At 42.5% G+C, this 20386-nt stretch overlaps 1 protein-coding gene across 3 annotated transcripts in view; it reads right to left on the bottom strand.

The window, feature by feature from the left end:
• Positions 1-20386, bottom strand: part of LOC110160354 (pleckstrin homology domain-containing family A member 7-like) — a 59794-nt gene that overhangs the window by 5425 nt on the left and 33983 nt on the right. For all 3 annotated transcript variants that reach the window (XM_055155278.1, XM_055155279.1, XM_055155280.1), the window contains 16 exons: positions 20098-20274; positions 19395-19670; positions 19097-19159; positions 7852-8260; positions 7487-7570; positions 4798-4851; positions 3578-3637; positions 3401-3481; positions 3053-3199; positions 2580-2675; positions 2329-2410; positions 1749-1819; positions 1268-1447; positions 1104-1170; positions 942-1021; positions 653-847 (listed from right to left, as the gene is read on the bottom strand). In XM_055155278.1, coding sequence (XP_055011253.1) covers positions 653-847; positions 942-1021; positions 1104-1170; positions 1268-1447; positions 1749-1819; positions 2329-2410; positions 2580-2675; positions 3053-3199; positions 3401-3481; positions 3578-3637; positions 4798-4851; positions 7487-7570; positions 7852-8260; positions 19097-19159; positions 19395-19670; positions 20098-20274 — 2122 coding nt within the window. The remainder of the gene's footprint in view (positions 1-652; positions 848-941; positions 1022-1103; positions 1171-1267; positions 1448-1748; positions 1820-2328; positions 2411-2579; positions 2676-3052; positions 3200-3400; positions 3482-3577; positions 3638-4797; positions 4852-7486; positions 7571-7851; positions 8261-19096; positions 19160-19394; positions 19671-20097; positions 20275-20386) is intronic.

The following is a 20386-nucleotide window of genomic DNA, read 5'->3' as shown; positions in this document are numbered from 1 at the left end:
TGCAGCTCATGTCACTAAGATTTTCTGGGGGTGTGATGCTAACTGTAGGCACTGCTCTGTCTGAAGCTCTGTTTTAACAGTTTGATCAGAAAGAACTGACTTAGATGGAACTACAACAGATGAGCTGATTTATGCTGTTAAACAAGTCCCTCTCAAATAACATTACAGTCATAAGCTAGCTAGCATTAGCCAAAAGTTAGTCACTCAACTTTAAGTTGAAAATCAAACACATAAACAGGACCATGAACACTCTAATTGATCACAGACTCCTGAAAATGTGCTCTTTTAATCCATTTCGGATTTTTTATTGAGTTGACCTATTTTTGGCAGTGTTAATGTGTGCATTGTGTCTCCATGTTAGCAGCTAAACATTCCACCATAGAGATACATGTAGAACACCCCCAGCATGATATCAATGCAAAGTGTCAATGATAACTCTATAAGCTGGCAGAGTCTCTCTGGTTTATGGTCAGTGTTTAAAGCATTTAAAGTAAGTCCATTATTGTCATGTTTATGGTCATTAGTCGATATCAGTCTCCGCCCACTGCTGGCGATTGATTTCTCGCCGTATCTCTCGGGAGCGATTTCGGCTGCTGCTGCGTTTGGGCGTGGGTGGTGGGGCTTGTGCTCGCATGGGGGGAGTGGCACAGACCTCAGAGCGTGGTGTGGTGGAGCTGCGCTCTGATTGGCCGACACTCTTCTGTCTGTCCCGCCCTAGTGTCCTTTGCTGGAGGCGCTGCGCCTGCTCGTGTGCGCTCATCCTGCCGCGTGATTGGACTGCTGCCGCCCAATCTGTGTCCAGCGCTGGGGAGGAAGCAGTGCATTCTAAGGCGCTCTTGGGACGCTCCTGCAAGAGAGAAAAGGACAATAACATTATATTTAGTCATGGTTTAGCTCTGGTTCAGTCCTGGTTTTAGTTATGGTTTAGTCCTAGATCTAACCTTGTGATTGTCTCCTCTCCGCAGAGTGACGAAGGCTGAGACCGAGCTCTGGTTTAGTCCAGACGAAGACCCGCCCAGACCTGAGAGAGAGAGAGAGAGTTACATCTCCATGGAGACCAACAGAAAAGTGACATAGTGCAGCTTTAATATTTAGACTCTGACCTGAGGTTCTTTCAGGTTCCAAAGGTAACTCTGGTTCACTGAGGAACGACCGAAGATCAGACTGGAACTGAGAAGAACTGGGTCAGAACCAGGAACAACTAAACTGGGACTAAACCAGGACTAAACAATGCCTAAACTAGGGCTACACCAGGACCAGAGCTCACCTTCCAGTCTCCACCGTCCCGGTCTCGCCTCCTCTCATCTGATTGGCGCTTCAGGCCTCGCACTGATGTGTGACGAATCACAGCGGCCTCCCGGGGGAGGGGCGGGACTTCAGGGCGGGCGTCGTCTTCATCATAAAAACCACATGGAAGTGGCGGGCGCGGAGGTGGTGGGGCATTGGACTGCACAGAAACTGGGTTTAGACTGATCTCAACTGGACTATAGGGGTCTGAACAAAGTCTAAGGATCAAAACTAATTTTCGGGGGTCTGTACAGGGTCTAAGGATCTAAGCTGGTTTTTGGGGGGGTCTGGTCTTCTAAGGATTTAACACAGGACTAAATCAGGACTAAACCAGAACTGAACCAGACCTGAAGCAGGACTTAATCCGGACTAAACCAGGACTCAACCAGGTGTAAACTAGGAGTAAACCAGGACTAAACAGGGACTAAACCAGGACTAAACCAGTTTTTAGGGTGACTTACCCAGTTTGGCACGGTCTGAAGCAAATTGGTTGAAGGCACTGACTCTTGAACTGAAGGCACTAACTTCCTCTCTGTCAACCAATCAGAAGACAGGAAAACATGGAGATCTTTTTCATTTTCTAATGTTAATTTAAATTAACTGTATGTAGCCTGCACTTTTAAAAATGGTTCTACAATCTTCAACCTAACCTGGGTGCTTTAACTTGCAGACAGAGGACACATCCCAAGTTTTTCAGTAATCTCAGTACATGGACATGTCATGCCTCATATGAAAGCTCAGAACATCCAGAAAAGAATTTAAAACAACTGAATTGAAGCATTGAAACTGGCATCCCAAATAAGAGACTCACGTGAAGCTCATTCTGCTTTCTGATTGGATAGTTGTCTTGACAACCGTAACACTAAATAAATGGGACATCATGCCCAATGTTTTGTTCTTGCAATTAAGAATAAATCAGCATTAATAAAAGCTGTATTTGATTTGAAAATGTTTACCTCATATCTGGGGATACTGTTTATGGAAATTAAACCTAAATCTTACTTATATTTCCAACGATATAAAGTGTATTTCATATTAAACCTGTGTGCTGCTCGGGGCGGCTGAGTCCGGCCAGAACGTCTTCCACTCTCCACAGCTCCCTCTTCAGCTCTGCCCTCTCTGCCTGAAACATAAAATATATAATCCAGGTTCAGTCCTAGTCCAGATTCAGTCTTGTTCAGTCCTGATTTAGTCCTGGTTTAGTTCTATTATAGTATTGTTTTAGTCCTGGTTCAGTCCTGGTTCAGTCCTGTTATAGACCTGTTATAGTCCTGGATTAGTCCTGGTCTGACCTGTGAGGAGGAGCTGAGTTGGGTCTGTAGAGCAGATCTTAGTTGTTCCACTGATTTCTCCAGTAGAACAAACTCCTCCAGAGAACGAGACATGTCCTGAACACAGAGATAATCATTAAGAGTCTGATCAATACAAGCGTTCATGGTCCTCTTTAAGTGTTGGACTTTCAACAAAAAAACTGAAAAACTGTTGGGTAATGTGAGCTAGCTTGTTACTGTAATGTTATTTTAGAAGGACCTGTATTACAGCACAAATCAGTTCACAGATTGTGTTAAAACAAAGATCAGTCTAAAGTCTAGCTTGCGTAACAGAGTTTCAGACAGGCCAGTGCCTAAGTTAGCATAACACCCCCAGGAATTGTTGATGATAATAGCTGCAAAGGATCAATAAGGCTCATTATTATTACCAGGACACCTCTAAATGTACAGGTGCTCCAGTCTGTTACTGGATCTGGTTATGATCCTGGTCTTACCGTGTAGGCCCTGGAGATCTGTGCCCGGACTTGAACTAGATCCTCTTGAAGGACTTTCTGTTGGAGCGAGATCTTTTGACGAGATGCAGTGTCTGAGAACTGTTCCATCTGCTGGTGAGAGAACGCTAATACAGCCTCTAACTGATCCTGAGGAAACAGAGGAGAGAGGGATGAAAAGAGGGGGAGAAAGGAGAGGAAGAGGGGGATGAGAGAGAACCAAGACAACCTCTAACTGATGATGAAAATAGAAGATAGAAAATAAATAAAATAATGAAGGGGGGAGGGAAAAAGAGAGAGACACAGGGGAGGAGATAAAAAGCGAGAGACAAAGGAGAGGAGACAGAGTACCTTGTCCTGATGCAGAGCACTGATCCTGGCCTCCAAATCCTTCAGAGTTTTGTCCTGTTCACACAAACGACTCAACTTCACCTACAACAAAAAGACCTGTTTTAGTCCTGATTTAGTGCTGATTTAGTGCTGGTTTGGCCCTGGTTTGGTCCTGGTTTGGTCCAGGTTTAGACTCACATCAATGTCGCTTTCTGCCACTCTGAGCGGTTTGAGCTCCTTCACTGACTTCCCGCCCATCTGAAAAACAGCACACAGTACATAAAATCATATATTTTTAAAAATTAACTAATTTTACAAATACATTGACTGAGACTATTTCTAATGACAGAACAGCCAATGAGAGCACAAGATGGGAGGGCATCTGATACAGGGACATAGGAGGATGGGAGGGCATCTGACACATGCACTGCTGGCCCATCCAGAGCCCACTGTTACCATGGAGACACTGAGCAGGTGTTGCTATGGAGACAGAATGCAGCCTCAACACCACACTGGGGTCACTTTGGGGTCACAGGAAGCGATGGTTGATGGTTCTAGTCTATGGACCTTACTTTAATACAGCACTGCTGGGTCTGGTTTAGACCTGGTTCTGTCCTGGTTTAGATCTGGTTCAGTACTGGTTTAGACCTGGTTTAGACCTGATTTAGTCCTGGCTAAGTTCTAGTTTAGTCTGTTTTAGTCCTGGTTTAGTCCTGATTTAGTCCAGATGTAGACCTGCCCGAGTCCTGTTTTATTTTAGTTTTTTTTTCTTTTGGACTGTCTGATGTAGAGGAGACGCAGCAGTGCTATTTCTACAGTCTTTTACATGGTTCTTACTTGTGTCAGGGCCCTCAGGGGGACCCTGGAGGGATCCCTTTGGGGGTCCCTGTGGGGATCTCTGGAGGGGTCTCTGGGGGGCCCAGCAGTGCAGTGCAGTAACAGACTGTGGACTGCAGAAATCAGAGGCTCCAGAGAACGCATCTGACACATGCAGAGAGAGACGGAAGATGTGCACACAGACGGAGAGAGGGAGAGGAGCGAGTAAAAAGAGGGAAGGGAGAGGGAAGAGAGAGGAAAGAGAGGAAAGACATGCACACAGAATAAGAGAGAGTGAATGGAGAGAGAGTTTGGAGAGAAAGAGGAGAAAGAGAGGAGAGAGGGACATGCACACAGAAGGAGAGAGAGGAAAGAGATGCCCAAGAGGGAGAGGGAGAGAGAGAGAGGAAGGGGCACATCCACAGAGAGGGTGTAACACACAGGTTAGAAACAGGTTAAAAAGAAGAGAGAGAGAGACATCCAGATGTCTCTTCTAATCATAAAAGTATATTATGACAAACACACACACACACACAGAGACTCACACACTCAGAGTTAGTAAAACTGAGAGAACACCCCATGAGAAGCACCTGATGTCCTACCTTCAGATCCAGGTACTCTAGGTCCTTCTTCAACTGCAGAAATGAATCATCCACCTGCACAGGGATAAAGAAAGGGACATGAGAAGAGGAAAAAGAGAGAGACAGGTGAGAAAAGGAGGGGAGAGAGAGAGAGAGAGAGAGAGAGAGAGAGAGGGGGAGGGGAGACAGGTGAAAGGAGGGGGAGAGGGAAGAAGGAGGGAGGGGAGAGAGAGGTTGCACAGGTGACAAAAGCAAAGAGATAGGGCAAGAGGAGGAGGGGAGAGAGACTGTAGGGAAAGGGGAGAAAGAAAAAGGAGAGACAGGCTATCCACTTCAACAGAGAGAGCGAGAGATAGAAAGAGAGAGAGACAGACAGAGAGAGAGAGAGAGGAGGGAGGGGAGAGAGAAAGAGAAGGGGGTGAGATGGATAAGAGGGGGGGGTAAGAGTGAGAGACAGAGATATATAGAGAGAGTTAGACAAGGAGGCAGAGAGGGGAGAGACAGGTGAGAAAGAGAAAGAAAGAGAGAGAGGGAGAGAAAGGAGGAAGGAGGGAGACAGTTGAGAGGGGGAGAAGAGGAGAGGGAGAGAGGGAGTAGATCCACAGAGCACACACACAGATCATGATTTGTTTCTTTCACAGTTTGAATGAAAATGTAGTTCTTTTCCTATCAACATGTATAATGTCATCGTGCTCTTGGGCAACACAGTTTTATGACTTGCATGACTGACTGAATGAGCGTGATTGAGAGCAAAGCAGACCAAAGCCAGACCAGACCAAAGCCAAAGTCACACCAGAGTAGCCTGAGGTACAGACTAAACAGGGACCAAAAAAGCTCCACAGCCTCAGACAGGCGGTAAGGTCACATGACAGGTGAACCATGTGACTCCAGGTGAGACACATGGGCCTCTTGGGTCACATAACAAGGGTCTGAGCATGCTTTGTACAGTCAGAGAGAAGCACAGGGGAATTCGGGGATATGAAGTCTTCAATTTCCCACATTATACTGTCCTTTCTGTAATGTGATATAACATCCCGCAGTGGGGCTTTAATCCTGTTCTTTAACCCTAGGTGTGATCGGCAGTGTAGCCTGTGTATGGAGATAGAATTGTCTCAGAAAGACTTATACAAATAAAAAATGGCATATATTAATATACATACATTTATAAATATCCAAACACAAAATACAAACTCAAATTCTGTGGTATTTATTTATGGATCAAGGATGAAGAATGTCTCAAAATTAAGATTATAAGAGAAAAGCAAAAATAGGAATCCACAAATGCAGACTCCACATACAAAGTCATATTTATTTTTAAATCTCGGAAGTATATTTACAAATGCCCGTTTATGTATACACATTTGTTTATTTGAATGTCACATTTTTATATTTGTATTTTGTATTTGTATATATGTATATATAAATGTATGTATATTTATTATAGATCATTTTTTATTTGTATAAATCTTTTTGAGACAATTCTATCTCCATACCTGTGACTCCCTCTGACTGTAGTATACACATATATATGTACGAAGCCTGTAGACGTGTGAAACATAAATGTCTGAGCATGCTTTGTACAGTCACAGACTAAATACACAGCACCGCAGGGTTTCCACCTGAGCACCGCATGAGCCCGGGCTCACCCTGTGGGCAGGGCTAGTGGGCAGGAAGTGTGACTTATTGGACAGGAAGTGCATGTCTCGTCTGAGGGCGGCCATCTTGGACTGGTGTCTGCGCAACTGGATCAGGAGCAGAGTCAGCTCCTCCGGCTGAAATACACAACACAGTACTACGAATACTACGAATAGTACTATAAATACTACAACTAGATATTGTACAAATACTACTACAGTTGGATCAGGAGCAGAGTCAGCTCCTCCAGCTGAAATACACAACACAGTACTATGAATACTATGAATACTACTATAAATACTACAATAAATATTACAACAACATACGCTACAAATACTACTGCAAATACTATTACAGCAAATAATACTACAAATGGATCAGAAGCAGTCAGCTCCTCGAGCTGAAACACAATCACAGTACTACGAATCCTACAATTACTACTAAAAGTACTACTACTACTACTACTACTACTACAGCAAACACTACTACAACTCCTCGGCTGAAATATACAACACAGGACTACTATGGATATTACTGCAAATACTACTACTACTACTACTACTACTACTACTACTACTACTACTACTACTACTACTACTACTACTACTACTGCAACTTCATCAGGAACAGAGCCAGCTCCTCAGGCAGAAATACAATCACAGTACTATGAATACTACTAATACTACTATTTCTGCAAAGACTACCAGTGTGGTAGTATAGGATAGATGGATAAATGTGGATAGATTTTTGTCCCTGTAGGAAATGTGTCCTCTGTATTTGACCCATCCTTCAGTGTCTCTGGGTTAAATCTGGTCAGAGGATTTGACCTATTGTGCATGTTTTAGAAACCCAGACACAGAGAAACCAGAGATCAGTGGGGGAAAAAAATCTAATTACATTTTTTTTTTTTTTATCACAATTAAAGAAGAAAGTGAAGTGAGAGAAATCAGAACTTTAAAGTAATCCAAGAATCCCAGGCATTTCAGAACATGCGGGTAGAGGTCTGAACTACAGGGTTAACAGCTTTTACACACAATAAGACCCCATGGAGACACAGGGAGGGCATATGACTCACAGTTTTTCCATGAAGACTGGGAGCAGATACAGTGTGAGTCATGTACCCAGAGACCGGCATAGACCTGCGCTCCAGAGTTGATGCCTGAAACAAACAAACAAACAACCAGGACTGAATGAGGACTGAACCAAAATTAAACCAGGACTAAACCAGGTCTGAACCAGGATTGAAGCAGGACTGAATCAGAACTAAACTAAGTCTAAACTAGGTCTAAATCAGTACTGCACTAGGACTAAACCAGGACTAAACCAGGACTGAACCAGGACTGAACAAGAACTAAACAAGGACTAAACCAGGACTTAAGCGGCACAGAACCGTGCCTAAGGCAGGACTAAAGCTAGACTGAAGCAGGACTAGGTTTTTACCTTGAAGAACTGTGATTGGCTCCTTCGTGGCGCTGCTGTGAAGGCCCCTCCCTCTGCTGCTCTCTCATTGGTCGGCCTCACTGTCAGTCTTTCAGCCGGTGTGTGGGGTCTGCGTCCAATTGGTCCAGAGGGCAGAGAGGGCGGGACATCTGCAGTGGAGGGCGGGACATCGATGCAGCGTGGTGTAGGGGCTCGTGATTGGTCGGTTGCGGCCAAGGGGCGAGAGCCGTAGGGATGCAGGGGAGCAGGGCTGTAGAGCGGTGCCGTGGGGTTGCCATGGCGATATTGATGCCGCTGCTGCCACTCGTAAAGACGCCAAAATGGAGGTGGTGCTGCGGAGTCGCTCAAACCGAAGTGAGAGAGGCGATCCTGAGCGTAACGGTACTCCCCCACACGGCCCCCGGGGGCGCTACAGAGACACACAGGAAGCAGATATATGGATTCAACATAATAATGACGTCACAACATTCTGCATGGTCCTTATGCCATTTGTTCTTTTGAATTTCAATTAAGAACGAAAAACAATAAAATGGAAAAAAAAACAGATTTCGACCTCTATTTCCAGTATATTTAATTTAAAGTTCACCAATCAAAAAACATCGTGCCTATTTTAATTCTGATTTGAATGTTGATTCTCTGTTTTATATGACCTGGAATATTTAAAAGGCTCATATTACATTTCTGTGACATTCACACTGGACCACATTCACATCGGAGCAAGACTAAGGGTTTATCACTCTTAATCACCCACTGCACCAGACTATAGAGGGACAGAGGAGCTTCTCTAACAGGCTCCTACAGCTCCACTCAAACAGTGACTTTACAGGGCTACATTCATACCACACTGCAGACAACTGTACAACTCTCCTTTATGTAACAGATAATACCCCCTACAACTGAACAACAACTCAACTTAATGTAATACATAACTTTATGTCCTGTCAATCATTATTTCATCTTTGCATTGTTTTTCTCCATATGATCACTTACGCTGATATATTTATATTACAAAATTTCATTTATTTATTTTTTTTACTTGTACATATATGTTTATATAATTATGCCTTATTCACACCAGTCGCTTGGTATTTTTGCAACATATTTATAGTTTATAATACCATTTATAGTTTTGGAATTTGTTATTCTAATATACAGTAAACGTAACACTTTGTATGTTTTTATCAACTATGGGAATTTATTGCAAGAGTAGGGAGAGGGGTCCAGGGGACTAAACCAGGAGTAAATCAGGACTAACCAGGACCAAACCAGAACTGAACCAAGACTAAACTAGGACTGAATGAGGACTAAACTAGGACTAAACCAGTCCACTTTTCTGTGTATTTCATTCAAGTTTAAGCAGAAACACCAAAATGAGGTTTTAAAGTCTTTTGTGATGAGAACGACCCAAATGTCCTTGCTCCTGTGATGTCTGACCTCCTGACATCTCTTCATGTTGTGAACACTCTTTACTTTTATGTATTAATGCTTTTGTTTTCAGGCTGTTTGGAAACCAGAGGAGCAACAGGTGATGTGTGAGTGACAGGCGAACGAGACACCAACATGTCTGGAATGCTGAAACTGGGTTTTTCTCACCCAACAGGTCAAACAGAACACGCTAAGAACACGCTAAGAACACAATGAGGACAGGAGTCTATGGATTTACAATAAAATGTCCTATTTGGAGCAGGAAACGGTGGTGTATTTCTTTGTAAATATGTTGTTTGAGGAAGTGAATGAAAATGAATGAATGAAAACTGAATGAAAAAGAAACACAACTTTTCCAGCAGCCTTCACGTAGTAGTAGTGCAAGTTCAGTATGTGTTTTCAGGCATTGATCAATTGTCATTAGTTGTGATACCTCAAACACCAGAGCAAAATGTTCTTATAGAAGCCACAGAAATGCAGCCAGATCTTAAACAGGTTGGCATGATTAGCCTATATGTAATCTTCACTCATAAAACTTAAATAAACACTGTTGTGAAGGATCTGTGGTTCTTTTTGTCTAAACCTGATCTTATCTGAGACAAAAGAACTCTATGGACAATGATTTAGTGTTCAAATATGAAATTATTTGAACCAGAATGCAAAAAAATATAAATTGTATGGAATTGTTTTTGTAATCCATAGTAGGGTTGTCAAAAGTATTGAAAATCAGCAACTAATCAATACTCATTTGAGCAGGTATCAATACTACAAAAGTCCCATTCACAGGACAAAAAATGAACTTTTCCTGAGTAGCTTTAGAAAGATATTGTATCACAACAAGTATAAAACCACATAGACTAGCATATGCCCATGAGACTGAGGGATTACACAGACATTCTAAAAAGTTTTTTTTATTATTATTATCATCGTAGTATCAGAATCGGTATTTAGCATCATGTTTCAAGGTTTCCTAAGTTTTTCTTAGTAAACAACACTCTCAGGCTTTATGATGAACTTTTTGGTATTTATAAGTATTAAAGCAAATTAAACTCATGATTGAAGTGTAATCTGTCTTTATTTATACAATTTTTATATATATATATATATATATATATATATATATATATATATATATATATATATATATATATATATATATATATATCTCCCACCCTCCTGCACACACGCCCCCTGACTCCGCCCTGACTCCATATATAATGCATAGGTGTCAGAGCTTGACTCAGAGTTGTCACTTGGAAAACAAACACAGTGTCGACATGAAGCTCCACCTTCTCGCCCTGGCCTCGCTGATGATGTCACTAATGATGTCACTCACGGTAAGAGACAACAAAAACAGAAAACACTTTATAATCGATTTCAAGTATTAGCTCTGATTTTTATTTTTATTTTTTTCAAGAATTTTGTTAATTTGGCAAAAGAAATGTGAAAATGGTCGTACTGTTAAGCCTCGTCATTTTGGTCTAAAAACTTTGTATTAAACTGCTCTACATGATTGGTGTTTTATTTAGCTATTTTGTACATCAAATTAATGTCTATCCCCTTGGCTCCAAATTCGCCCCTATAACTGCTACAATCATGAGCTTCATTTGACTGGAGCCGAATGCTATGAGTGATGTCACACTTGCTTAGTCCACTTCTTTATACAGTCTATGGAACCTACCTGGGTGACTAAGGGATTACACAGATAAAAGGCAACATGATATAATATAGAAGATAGTACTACCATTTAATGTTGTAAATCGCATTCTGTTGTCTAAAGAGTATTTTTTACTGTCATCGTGGTATCAGAATCGGTACTGAGTATCGAGTCTAATAAAAATGTTCTCTTTCCTTAGACAACAAAATGTGATTTTCAACATTAAATGGTAGTACATCCTTTTATGTTACCATGTGGCCTTATATCTGTGTAATCCCTCAGTTGTCCAGGTATGTTCATAGTGGTCCATGGGCGTATACTTGTCTACCTGAATCATGCTCAAGATCATGAATTGGACTTTTTAGTACTGTTATCTTATGTAGTTTCAATACTAGTTTTAGTATCTGAATTTCCATACTTTTGACAATACTCTGGTGTGTTTTGGATTTTCAAACATTTCATCCATCCAAATGGCCATTCTGTTAGCCTCAGGTTACACATAGAGAGGACACAGGAAACGGGCACAAAATTGAGTCGGAAACATTGTGTTTAAAACTCAAAATTGAGTTAAAATCTGCAAAAGAACTAAAAAACTATACCAGTGAAGGAGAAGAGGAAGAGAAGAGGAGGAGAGAAGAGGAGAGGAGGTGGAGAGAAGGGGAGGAGAAGAGGGGGATGATAAAGAGGAATTAAGGAATGAGAGGGAGGAGAGGAAGAGGAGAAAAGAGGGGAAGAGAGAAGGAGGAGAGAGAAGGAGAATTAGGGGGATAATAAAGAGGAGTGGAAAAGAGGGAAGAGAGGAGGAGGGAAATACTTGAGTACATTTTGTTTCTTGTGAAAGCTCAGTGATGACTCCCCAAACTGGTGTTACTTTCGGTCCCAAGGTTTGAAATGTTTTGACTGAGAAATGTTCAAAATGTGAAGTATCTATTTGAGCTCAGGACAGATGTTTGTGTAACTTACAGAAATCAGGCCTACCTGCGCGTTTAAGGCTGACATACTATGCTTGTGTCTATTACACTTAGACATTTTTCCTCAAATAATTCAGCCCTAAGAATGACTGACTTCACCTTTAGAAAACTGACCCAAACTGCCCAGTGGGAGATAACAAAGTGCCGCATGCTACTGGCCCTTGTTTAATCCTGGTTCAGTCCTGGTTTAGACCTGGTTTAGTCCTGGATCAGTCCTGGCTTAGACCTGGTCTGGTTTAGTCCTGGTTCAGTCCTGGTTTAGACCTGGTTCAGTCCTGGTTTAGTCTACTATAGTCTAAAGTCAACACAACTATAAGACTAGACAATTATAACACGGTTAAAAGCTCTGAAAAGTCCAGATTGAAAAACAGGTCTGATCTAATGACTCAATGTTGTTCTTTCTTTCCACAGGGGGGTGCTACTGTCAAGCCCGAAATCGACCCCCCAGGTATGCCGACAGGAAGGAAATGATTCGAAGCTGATGTTCTTTCAAAAAAAAAAAAAAACAGTTTATGTTATATTATATATGTTTATATTATATTATATTATATATGTAATAGTTTTATGTTTTCTATTTTTCAGACGGAGATGAAGAAAGTGTGACAGACATGATTGTCAATGCTAACAAAGCCATCGGTGCGTCTCAAAGGAAAGAGTAGTAGTAGTACTTGAAGCAGTACTTGCAGTATTAGTAGTAGCAGCAGTAGTACTAGAAGTAGTAGTAGTAGTAGTAGTTGTAGTACTTGAACTAACTGTGTTGTATCCTTACAGCGTCCCGTCTCTTGGAGGGGGACATTGTGGTGGACAGACGCAGAAATGCTGTGTCCTGTTTCTACTGTAAATGGTCTAAGTACCGCGGCAGTGTCATTGTTCCAGTCCACATCAGCTCCAAATACAGTGAGATCTGGTTTAATCCTGGTTCAGTCCTGGTTTAGACCTAGTTTAGTTCTGGTTTAGAAGTAATTTAGAACTGGTTTAGACCTGGTTTAGACTTGGTTTAGACCTGGTTCAGTCAGCTGTATTCATGGTTTAATTCTGGTTGAGTTCTGGTTTAATTCTGGTTCAGTCCTGGCTTAGTCCTGGTTTATTCTTGGTTTAGTCCTGGTTTAGTCGTGGTTTAGTCCTGGTTTAAACCTATTTCAGCCATGGTTTAGACCTGGTTCCATCCTGGTTCAGTCCTGGTACAGTCCTGCTTTAGTCCTGGCTTAGTCCTGGCTTAGTCCTGGCTTAGTCCTGGCATAGTCCTGGTTCAGTACTATCCTGTGCCTTCCTGTGTGACTTTACATGTTCTCCCTGAAGTATCATAGCAACCAAAGAGCAAGGACCAAAGGTGTAGAGGGCAGCGGCCCTTTCTACCCGCACCACTTGTTTATAGTACACTTCGCAACACTGTCAATCAAACCTGTTGCTAACACTAGCGGTGAAAGAAAGCACCTCATTAGTCTATTATTATTGTTTCAATCTAGAGTTAGGGACAAAAAAGTGAAATAAAAACACCAGGATTGTGTAGAGCAGGCGAAAACCACCATTTAAATGTCAGAATGACAAGACTGACAGCAGCTGTTACAGAGAGAGGGGACACAGGGCCGCAGTGGGTCGAGCCGAATCACACCCATGCTCACTTCCTGTTTGGAACATGGTGGCTAGCAGGTTAGCTATGCCCATCTAATATGGTTTAACTTGGTTCTTGTTCAGGTTCCTCTCAGAAGAGTTTGATCCGATCTGCCATGAAGGAGATCCAGGATCGGACCTGTGTCTATTTCTACGAAATTTCAGGGTGGAAGAGGTGGTACATACGCCACTTGTATATCTTCTCTGGAGAGGGGTATGACACAAACACACTAAAAAACAAGCTAAAAACTAAGGTTGTTAAAAGTATCAAAAATCACATACTAATTGATACTAAAATGAGCACTGAAACAACATTTAAGTGAGTTTTGATACTCAAAAAGTTCCATTCACAGGACAGAAATATAACATTCCTCAATATTTTTAGAATGATCTTGTGCTGTATAGTATAAGACCACATAGACTTGTATACGCCACCATAGCCGAATGCTATGGATAGTTCTCAATGTAGAGTCCATTGGAAATAGAACCCAAGGCGCTAAAAGCCCCTCCATGGACACTTTTTGTTTGGAACACGGCAGCAAGCAGGTTACCTACATGTCCTTTCATATACAATCTGTAGTATACAAGCCCATGGACCACAATAGAACTTACCTGCATGACTGAGGCATTACACAGATATAAGGCCACATGGGAATTATAAGGGAAAGTACTACCATTTAATGCCGAAAATAGCATTCTATTGCCTAAAAAAAGACTGTTTTTTTATTATCATTGTGGTGTCAGAATCGGTTTGACATTTTAGTATTGTGACAACACTACTAAGAACATGCCAAGAACATGCAAAATGCATGGATGTACAATATAACAAAATTATGATATGAATAAAAATACTGAAAAGTCTTAAGATCCTTAGGAAATCTCCTGTCTTCCTTGTGTGTCAGATGCCCTCGCTGTGTCTCTATGGGGTCTTATTCTGTGTAAAAGCTGTTAACTCTGTATTTTAGTAGTATTAAGACCTCTATATTCACAAGTAGAATTCTCTGTTTTTCTCAGGTGCTGGTCATATGTCGGGAGGATGTGGTGGATGCGCAGTCAGAAAGTGTCTCTGTCTAAAGATGGATGCCTTTCCAAAAGCACGATCCAACACGAACTTCTGCATGCGCTCGGATTTGCCCACGAACACTCACGCTCCGATCGTGATGACTACATCCAAGTGCTGACGGAGAACATCATGTCAGGTACAACAGCCCCAAAATCACAACCATCCCGACAACTGACAACTGCCCCGACAACCAGTGTTGGGAAGGTTACTTTTAAAATGTAATCCCCTACAGATTACAGATTACACACCCCAAAATGTAGTTTGTAACGTAATCCATTAAATTACTTAAAGTGAGTAACGTAATCTGATTACTTTGGATTACTTGATATTGTCATGTTTTTTTAAATGACATGAATGTAGCAACCACATCCTGAAAATTCTTGTTTGTTGTCTTCAAATTGTCTGAGCCCAAGTCTCCATGAATAAGCAACTGTTTGCTGTAGAGAAACAAAGACCACGATATTTTAACATAAGAGGTTTTGTCTGTTAAAAGACAATAACAAGATCAGCCTTTCCTTAATATTAAAAAATATTATTGATAGAGAAATTATTTTTTATATGAGATCACCTTAAATTATGTCAATCTACTGTTAGGTGTCATGTTGTTTAGACCTGGTTTAGTCCTGGTTTAGTCCTGATTTTTAGACCTGGTTTACTCCTGATTTTAGACCTGATTTAGACCAGGTCTAGACCAGGTCTTTAGTTCTGGTTTATTCGTGGTTTAGTCCTAGTTTAAACCTGGTTCAGTCCTGCTTTAGTCCTGGTTTAGTCCTGGATTAGTTTTGGTTTAGTCCTGGTGTTAGTTCTGGTTTAGAGGCGCACAGGAGGAAGCGCGGTTTACGCGAGAAAACACGGTCCACACGTGGCGCAAGAGACAGCGGTGTCCGCGCAGTAACTACGGAAGGAGACGTGGTCCGCGGGTTCCCAGGTTGATGACGATGATGAAGGTGTGTTTGTGTGTGTTTGTGTGCACGTCTACTCATGTCGCAGGTCATTATAGGACAGTAGTGCAGATATTATGAGTCTATGCAGGTTGTTTTCACCAGTGCCAGTAGCTCCTGTTTCACATTTAAGTTGTAGGCGATTTTATATATGTTTTTTTTATATATATATCTCACATCGGGAGAAAAATTTCCAAGACACAAATGCGTTTTTACCAATGCACTGCTGCTTCCACTGTGTGACTGACACCGCCAACTTTAATATGACGTTTACATCGCTCTTATTGCGCGCGTTCTGTTTGGGTTTCCAGCAATGAGTGGAATTACCGAAATAAAAAAAAATAAATAAATGGGATGTAGCACAAAATGTGAAAACAGGAAAATACCGCCTTGTAATCCACTTATTTCAGCAAAGTAACTGTAATCCAATTACCACTCATTGAAACAGTAACTGTAACGGAATACAGTTACTCATAATTTGTACTCTGATTACGTAACGGCGGTACATGTAATCCGTTACTCCCCAACACTGCCGACAACAGACAACTGCCCTGACAACTGCCCTGACAACTGCCCTGACAACTGCCCTGACAACTGCCCTGACAACTGCCCAGACAACTGCCCTGACAACTGCCCTGACAACTGACCTGACAACTGCCCAGACAACTGCTCCGACAACAGACAACTGCCCTGACAACAGACAACTGCCCAGACAACTGCCCTAACAACTGCCCAGACAACTGCCCCGACAACAAACAACTGCCCCCATAACAGACAACTGCCCTGACAACAGACAACTGCCCTAACAACTGCCCAGACAACTGCCCCAACAACAAACAACTGCCCCCACAACAGACAACTGTCCCGACAACTGCCCAGACAACTGCCCCGACAACTGCCACCGACAACTGCCCGAGAACAAAAAGCAGTAGCAGGGACAGGCTTGCACTATTGGGGAGTGCTCGGGAATCTTAAATCAGACCTATTCTGCAAAATGGACTTTTCATAGCTTTTAATCATGTTATAGTTGTTTTCTTCACATTTACCCTCTGAAGTTTTATTTAGAGTCATGTGTGTCTGAGTAATTGTCATTGCTCTGATCTAAACCTCATTTTCATCACCACTGGTGCACGCCCGCTATGACGTCCTTACTTCATAGACTTACTTCATTCTCCAATTTTATTGTCTTAATTGGTGATACACATAGGTTTCGCAGCTCTGCATGGTCATTTTGATCCAAATGAAAAAAAATCTTCTGCTCGCTAGTGTGATCCTTAGGAGGGGCCCACAGCATGTGGCGCTTTGTCATGATGGTGTTTATGGTCAATTCCCATTGACTACCATAGTTTTCTAACAATGAAATCAGCTGACTTGTTCTTATAATAAGTTGTTTTGGATCATTATTGTGATTTAAAATGTCAAAATTATAACATAATGATCCATGAGTGCCATAGATTATAACCATAAAGAAGACACAAGCACAATAGGTTTGCTTTAAAACTGAGGAAGTAAATAATTAAGTAGTTTCTTGTTCCTATGCGGGCATCCAACATATACAGGAGGATGGGAGGGCACCACACATAATTAATCTAAGTGTTTCTTTCAGGGGAGGAGCGCAACTTTGCCAAATACGAAACCAACAACCTCAAAACGCCTTATGACTTCAAGTCTGTCATGCAGTACAGCAAGTAAGTACTACTAATTGGGGATGCACCAATGCAATACTGGTGTCAGATATTGGTGTTGAAACCAGAACTGAACCAGGATTAAACCAGGACTAAAACCAGGACTAAACCAGGACTAAACCAGGACTGAACCAGGACTGAACCAGGACTGAACCAGGACTGAACCAGGTCTAAATGAGGTCTAACTGTGTTCTGGTCTCTTTCAGTTATGCGTTCTCTAAAAATGGAAGTCCAACGCTGATTGCTCGGTCCAACTCAAGTCTCAAGTTTGGTTTCGCTACTTCAGTGAGTGACAACGACATTCTGAGAGTCAACCGCTACTACTCCTGTACGGCCTATCTGTAAAACTCCAGCAAGACCCGATCAAGACTGGATCAGAATCAGAGACCAGAGACCAGACCAGAGACCAAACCAGGACCCAAGATCAGAAACCAGACCAGGACCAGAGAGTGGGTCAAGAATGGACCAGGACCTAAATCAGGACTAAACCAGGACTGGACTATCAACCACTACTACGACTGCAAGGCCTATCTCTTAAAGACCTCAGCAAATGGACCAGGACCCGGACCCGGACTCAGACACAGAGGTTTAGCCCCAGGTCCAGGTGTGAATGGCTCCTGGAGTTACTTCTGTTTCTAAATAAAATCTCTGAAAATGGTTTAGTTTTTTTGTCATTCATTTTTGTGTAATTTTTTATAACACAAGCTTAATTAGGGATCAGTAACATTAGCCTGTGGCACTTTGGGGTTGTTTCATTCATGTTTTCCTGTCTGCAATAAAATGAGGGCTATATTTAGGCCATATGTCAGAACTGAAGTTATGGTTGTTCGAGAGAGAAGGAAACAGGGGGACAGAACAGCAGCAGGAAGAGCATCAGAACACATGCATGAGATTAAATAATGAAAGAAATCCCATTTAACATTCAGCTGTAGGCTATAAGAGACTGAAGCATCAGCAGTACTAAGTTTTATGGAAGGTTCTTATTTTAAAAGTGCACTATGTACATTTTCTGGTGGAGGCTCTGCCACCTGCTTGTCTCATAAAAATGATATGGCTCTACCTCCAGAGTATAGTATACATGTATATATCTTGCATTTAGTGTTTTAATACCATTATCCCAACTCCATCCATCACTCACTTTCTCAGCTGCTGAAACCTTAATCCATGCATTCATCAACTCCAGAATCAATTACTGCAATAGCAGTATTTATGGCACATCCTCAGAATCTGTCACAGTCCCACTAACACATCACCCTTGTCCCCCAGAACCACTACTGGCTCCCTGTCCTTCAGAACCTCCAGAACCTCCAGAACCTCCAGAACCTCCACTGGCTCCCTGTCCCCCAGAACCTCCAGAAGCTCCTCTGGCTCCCCATTCCTCAGCATATCCACTTCAAAGTCCTCCTCATCACTTTCAATGCAGCTGTCCACAACCAGGCCCCGTACACCTCTCAGACTTGCTGCACACCCACACTCCATCCCACTCCCTCCACTCCTCTGACACCAACCTCCTGCCTCCCCCCTGTTCCTGTCTGCTCCTGTCCCTCCCCTGCAGGATCAAACTCTGACCCTGGGGAGACAGAGTCAGAAGACAGAGACAGAAATAGAACAGCAATTTCTAATTAAGTGTGGACCTGAGATGTAGTTCTAAAGACTATGGTGAAAGTACTTCCAAAAGCCATGATCTTAAAACTTGTAAAATGACCCAAAATGCAGCAAATGTGACCTGTCCACTCCAATCATACATCCCCCAAAATGCAATTTTTCAGTGGTTTGTAGTAATAGTACTGCAGTATTTGTGCATTTGTAGCAGTACTACAGTACTGTAGTGTACTTTTGTATTTATAGTAGTAGGATAGCAGAATTTGTGCATTTGCGGTAGTAATACTCACTTGTACTGGTGGGGAGGCTCGATGGGGCTGAACTGAGCTGGAGGAGTCCGTCTGAGACTGTCTCTGAAAACAAAGGGTTAAATGAAACCAGGACTAAACAAGGCCTAGACCAGAACCAGAATCAGGATTAAAGCAGGACAAAACAATGTCTAAATAAGGACTAGACCAAGACCAAACCAAGACCAAACCAGAACTAACCCAGGACTAAACCAGGTCGAAACCAGGACCTAACCCAGCTCTAAAGGAGGACTAAACCAAGTCTAAACCAGAACTTAAACAGGTCTAAAGCAGGACTCACCGTTTGTCATCTCTCTGGACTTTGATCCAGTTCTGGACTTGTTCTCGGACGCTGTTTCGAGTCAGGCTACTATTTGGGGGCGTAGCCTGTCTGAACATACTTCCTGTGGGTGTGGCCTGTCTCTGTGTACTTCCTGTGGGTGTGACCTGTCTCCCAGGGGGCGTGGCCTGTCTGTAAACACTGCCTGGAGGCGTGTCTGGGGGTGGAGTCGTCTGGTATGTTCCGGACGCGATTCCATTTGGCTCCAGGATTGGACTAGGGGTTGACACCGGGAACCTGTGAAAACCAAAGAGAGACTGGGTTTAGACCAGGTTTAGACCGACTTTAGACCGGCTTTAGACCAGAAAAGGGCCAGGTTTAGACCAGAGACTTTTTTTCCTGTTTCAGTCCTGATTTAATCCTGTTTTAGGCCTGGTCCCTTCCTGGTACAGTCCTGTTTCAATCCTAGTTTAGTCGTGGTACAACCCTGGTTTAGTCCTGATTCAGTTCTAGTTTAGTCCTTTTTGATTTTCACTGTAACACAGTCAAAACAAAGCAACAAGTGCTATTCTGTGGGTGGAGTTGGTGGTTTGTCATAGCTTCTGATCTGTGAAGTGTCATAGATTATAACTATAGATCTGACACAAACACAATAGCTCTGTTTTAATGGAATCTGAAGCTGTGTCTTGTCATTCTAGAGGGAGGAGTCAGGAGAGAGAGGCACCTGTTTTGTGAGGCAGCAGGGGCTGTTTCTTCAGGGGGCGTGGTTAGTTGTGTGGTTGCCGTGGAGACATGTCCGATCTTCAGAGGAGAGTCCTGGACAGGATCCTGGTTTGGACTCTGGACCTCACCGACCTGGGTCTTTTCTGAGGCCCGAGTCAAGTCCAATAGTTCTGAGGATCTGAGGAAAGAGAATGGGTTTAGTCATGGTTTGGCCCTGGTTTAGGCTTGGTTTAGTCCTGCTTTAGTGCGGGTTTAGACCTGGTACAGCCCTGAATTTGTCCTGGTTAAGT

The sequence above is a fragment of the Boleophthalmus pectinirostris genome, unplaced genomic scaffold (assembly GCF_026225935.1).
Source record: "Boleophthalmus pectinirostris isolate CB_2022bp ecotype Guang Dong unplaced genomic scaffold, ASM2622593v1 HiC_scaffold_2, whole genome shotgun sequence".
Classification (NCBI taxonomy): Eukaryota; Metazoa; Chordata; class Actinopteri; order Gobiiformes; family Gobiidae; genus Boleophthalmus; species Boleophthalmus pectinirostris.
The sequence above is the reverse complement of the archived record's forward strand: the minus strand, read 5'-3'. Positions and strand labels throughout refer to the sequence as shown.